The sequence below is a fragment of the Varroa jacobsoni genome, unplaced genomic scaffold (genome assembly GCF_002532875.2).
Source record: "Varroa jacobsoni isolate VJ856 unplaced genomic scaffold, vjacob_1.0 contig00944, whole genome shotgun sequence".
In the NCBI taxonomy this organism is placed as follows: domain Eukaryota; kingdom Metazoa; phylum Arthropoda; class Arachnida; order Mesostigmata; family Varroidae; genus Varroa; species Varroa jacobsoni.
Window position 1 is genome coordinate 86695 of NW_019214557.1, and position 4328 is coordinate 91022.

The following is a 4328-nucleotide window of genomic DNA, read 5'->3' on the forward strand; positions in this document are numbered from 1 at the left end:
GTCGCTTGCTGACAGCCGCTTTGAATTAAGCGAAGCTCCGATGACCACTCAAATGGTCCGATGAGGATAAAGGACTACCGGGATTCAGAGGCTTGATTTAGGCTGATTTTCCATTCAGCCCGTTCAACGAGAGGTTTGGTGAACGATTTGCAACACTTCACGGCTCGGTACGATACGGTATACACAGAAGCACAGCACTTTTTTAGCCCGACTCGCTAATTAAGCTCGACACAGTAAGACTTAATTCTATAGTGACGTTACGGAGAAAGAGCCAATAATAAATCCTTTGAAGATAAATGATCGATGAAGCGTATGCTGTTAGTTACCACAAAGTTCCCTAATGTGGTTCACTAGCAGGTGAAGCTGTTAGTTACCACAAAGTTCCCTAATGTGGTTCACTAGCAGGTGAAAACAATGTATCAGCAGGAACACGAGGTAAACCTAAGAAAATGGCTCTCTAATGTGTCAGTGAAGTTTATCTACAGATTGAGTGTTGCTTCAACTTGATTGAAAGCCATGAATTTCTGAGCACGAATTCTGAGAATGAGGAACGGATACCGTCCCTCGAGTAAAGCACGTGTGGTCAACCTTTAATGTCGAGCAACTTACGTCAGGTATCTTAAACTTCGATATGACGAACTGCTTCATTCCGACAAAAGAACTACATTATCATCAGTGGCACCACGTAGAGGCTACGAAATTCTTAACCTTGTTTGCCCAACTGCATCATTGTAATTAAAGGCTTTTGATACATCAGCATTTTCTACGTTTCATCGAAGAACTTGTATCGCAACGCGCGCGCGCGCCCAGGCCCCCGCCCTTCGTCGAGTGTTTCCTACACTCCTTCAAATGATTATCCCGAACCATCCTCGAAATGGAAGCGTTGTGAAATGAGTTGCCTTCGGGATCAGTTGTCTAATAACAGCAAATGATTCGTGTGACAGGTTTTCGTACGGGGATCGTACGTGGATTATTTATCTTTCTACTTGGCGGCATGCCAACAAATGCACGACTTCGACAAAGAAGAAAAGCGTACAGCATTGTAATTTATAGACAAATATTTTGACATTTTGTTAAGCAAAAGACGTATGTTTTTCTTTGATTGAGCACAGGAATTCAACTTCTGTAGTTCTTTAAACTTATGACCCTATTCTTGTTGCGAGGTCGTGGCCGACGGAGGTTTCGTATCACACCAGTTTTGCCACGTTTTATGCTTATATAGCATGATATCATCGCGTCCGTGAATGGTCACCAAAGAGAGATCCTGGCGAAGTATAATGAGTGTTGGTATTCCGTCAATATCGTATACATCAGCCAACTCCAAAATATCTGGATCGTTCCACGGTAAGGCGTACCACTCCGGGTACGACTTTAGCAGACCCTGACAAATTGCAAACGAAAAACGCAAATATCTGTAATTTATGACAAAGGGCTGCGGGCTTTAGTCTACTACGCAATAGCTAGTAATACTTAGGTTAGATATCTTGTTGTTTAAGCAATACATTAGAGCGTTTGCGCTCGGTTATCACCGGCCGAATCGTGAATCTTGTTGTGAATCCGAACACATGTTCCTCCATAAAGTGTAGCTTGTATCAAAAGCTCCCTATATTCGAATGTGAAACAACAAAACAAAGTAGTATCGAACACGCAAACTATCGGTATTCTCAGTCGTCATCAAGGTAAAAGCAAACAGCTTCTACCGAGACATCCGTGGGATACTCGCATTGGCGCTATCTGAACCTCATCGATTGCAAACAGTAGACTGCACTTAGCTAGCGGGGCGCACGCTTACTACTCTGTATGCAACCGCCCTTTCGTAGCAATACTTCGTATGCGTAGGAGATTGCGGTACGCAATTCCAAGATACGCAAACATCGCGTATGCAGCAAGTGACCAGGGCACTGAGCTTAACCCTATGATTTTCTGTGTTAAACGCCTCGACGACAGGCTTCAATATACTTTGCAATGGAGAGTCCTTACGTGAACCTAATTGGTTGGGGTCGGTGGAGTCAGGGATGCTGTATTTACCGGTGTAGCCTTGCGGGTACTACCGAGAACTGAATATATGATTGAGGAGACGCATTAAATACCCTTAGCACACAGTACGTAGAGAGAATATACGTACGTATATTAGAACACAGCTGTTCGCAGAGTCAATCAATTGGGAGGACTTAGAATACGAGCTCGATGTGTTTTCCAAAGGCCGATGTTATCTAGATGGATGGCCCTATTCTCACAGGACATGCTCGTACGATATAATGTGAGCTGTTTTCAGAGAAGTGCGTGTTTAATGGCTGTTTTTTTACCCAACCGGTCATAGGCGGTCGCGTTAGCTTGCTTATATCTTGGACACTCGCTGGACACAGGCCGAGTCGTCCCAAACAATACAGTCACAACGTCTAGAATTTCGTAAGTGTTGCTAAGGTGATTCCACCGCGTCTACCTGCATTCCAGCCAGAGTTTTGTCATAGCTCGCAAATATGACATTGAAGCTGTTTCCGGGGGCGATTTCACTACGAAATTTTTCGAGGAACGGTAAAAAATTTCTGCAGGAAGGACATGAATGCGCGGCAAATATCAGGCCGATAAACTGGCTCTTTGCTGCGACATCACTAACGCTGAACTGCAAGTTACCCCTCGTTACATTTTTTGCTCTGAATCGCTCCATTTAATCATTCCGTAACTTCGTTTCTGGTAATAACAGCTTCGTTTGAGGTTTCCAATAATCATTATTGGTTAGGACTGCTTCGTCCTACACAGACTAATGCTTTGAAATAGGCAAGATTTTTTGATGAAAACTGATCGTAGGAACAAAGAAAAGACTTCTTCAGCGTAATTTTTTGCACCTACTTTTCAAGGAGAAAAAATCGACGCGATCTTTTCCACGTGTCAAATCACCGTGTCCAATTATTCTTACATTTTTCTCGGCCATCATAGGTTCGCTGGCTAATCGTTCATTATTATGTGATGACAAAAGCTCGCAGCCTTATTTACGATACTCCTGTAGCAAACTTTTTAATTTATTTTCTGTTGCAATGAAAGTATAACTTGATTTGAATATTAAAATACGTTAACTATTAACTTTGGTTGACGAGTGAGGTCACTGGTTCTACTTTATCATCAGTTCTTTGAGTTGGCATCCCTAACGAATACCTTGTACCTAGAACATCATAAATCACTGAACGCTTGTCCAAGTACCGACAAATATAATAAAGGAATGATCGTGCGGCGATCCTAGGCTTAGACCCATCGTCTAATTGAGGACGTACCTGACTATACATAGAAATCTCTAATTGGATTTTTGTAATAACGAAATTTAAACATGTCATTTCTGCTCGTTCTTGCTTTTACTAATGATGACATCATATAGATATTAGGATAGGATGGCTGATAGTTGCGAAGTTTTGTTCTGTCTATGATCTACATGTTCATGGTCCCGCGTACACTCGCACGGACCGCACGCTAGTCGATCTGATTTGGTACGCCTCAATTATAAACTCTATTATTGATTCAATAAGGTCAAAACTGACCCTTATTTAAGGTATAGGTTGCAAGCGCAGTTGAAGGGATCGGGACGACTAAGAAATTAAGCTACATTTTCATGTAACATATCTAGCGGTATTACAGTAACAGAATGTGGATTATTCAACATGTATAATCAACCTTAGTAGTAACCGTGAGCCGAACGCATTGTGTTACTCTCTATGCAACGAATATTTTTACTTACGGGGAAAACCTTGCCACGTGACCTTTTTGCCCAGGTGATTAAGCTAAGAGGCTGGTTCTGACGGAGGTAGATGTGGCTTAATTCCTGACGGATCTGTGTATTCCTTCGCGTATTAGGCTAACTGTTCCTGTCTGATAAACGGTTGTGGAAAACAGTCGATATGTCGACAGATCTTTTTTCTAAGCTAAAAGTAGCCTGAATGCTATTGCGTTTCGTTCTAGCTGGTACAACGATTGGATATGTGTTTAGAAAATGTCTTGGCCTGAGCTACGATGGCGTACGTAATTATCGGGGTAAAAAGCCATTTACGAAACTACAGCAGCATGTATTGATTGTGGAAATCCTCTAGCTTAAAGACTCGATAACATAGTAATACAAACATAGCATTCTAAGTGTGATCTAAGGAAGTGTTTAGCCCGGCCTAATTTTCGCACAAATCCTCATCCAAAATACTGTGCTGATAAGTTTAACCAGGCCAGATCATTTTTTTTCCTCCGAAATTTTTACTTCAGGATCCATCTGGTCTAGAAGTTGTTTTTCAGCATTGCAATCCTTAAGGTATTACTTCGTCGAGCTACTTCCGGCCGACGTTCTCTGCGCA

The 4328-nt window shown here is 42.1% G+C and overlaps 1 protein-coding gene across 1 annotated transcript; it reads right to left on the reverse strand.

The window, feature by feature from the left end:
- Positions 1–1017: 1017 nt before the first annotated feature.
- Positions 1018–2783, reverse strand: LOC111271743 (uncharacterized). Its single transcript, XM_022852723.2, has 2 exons — positions 2444–2783; positions 1018–1381 (listed from the first exon to the last, which is right to left on the reverse strand). The coding sequence occupies exons 1-2, from the start codon at positions 2666–2668 to the stop codon at positions 1148–1150; spliced, it is 459 nt and encodes a 152-aa protein (XP_022708458.1). The 5' UTR covers positions 2669–2783; the 3' UTR covers positions 1018–1147.
- Positions 2784–4328: the final 1545 nt, after the last annotated feature.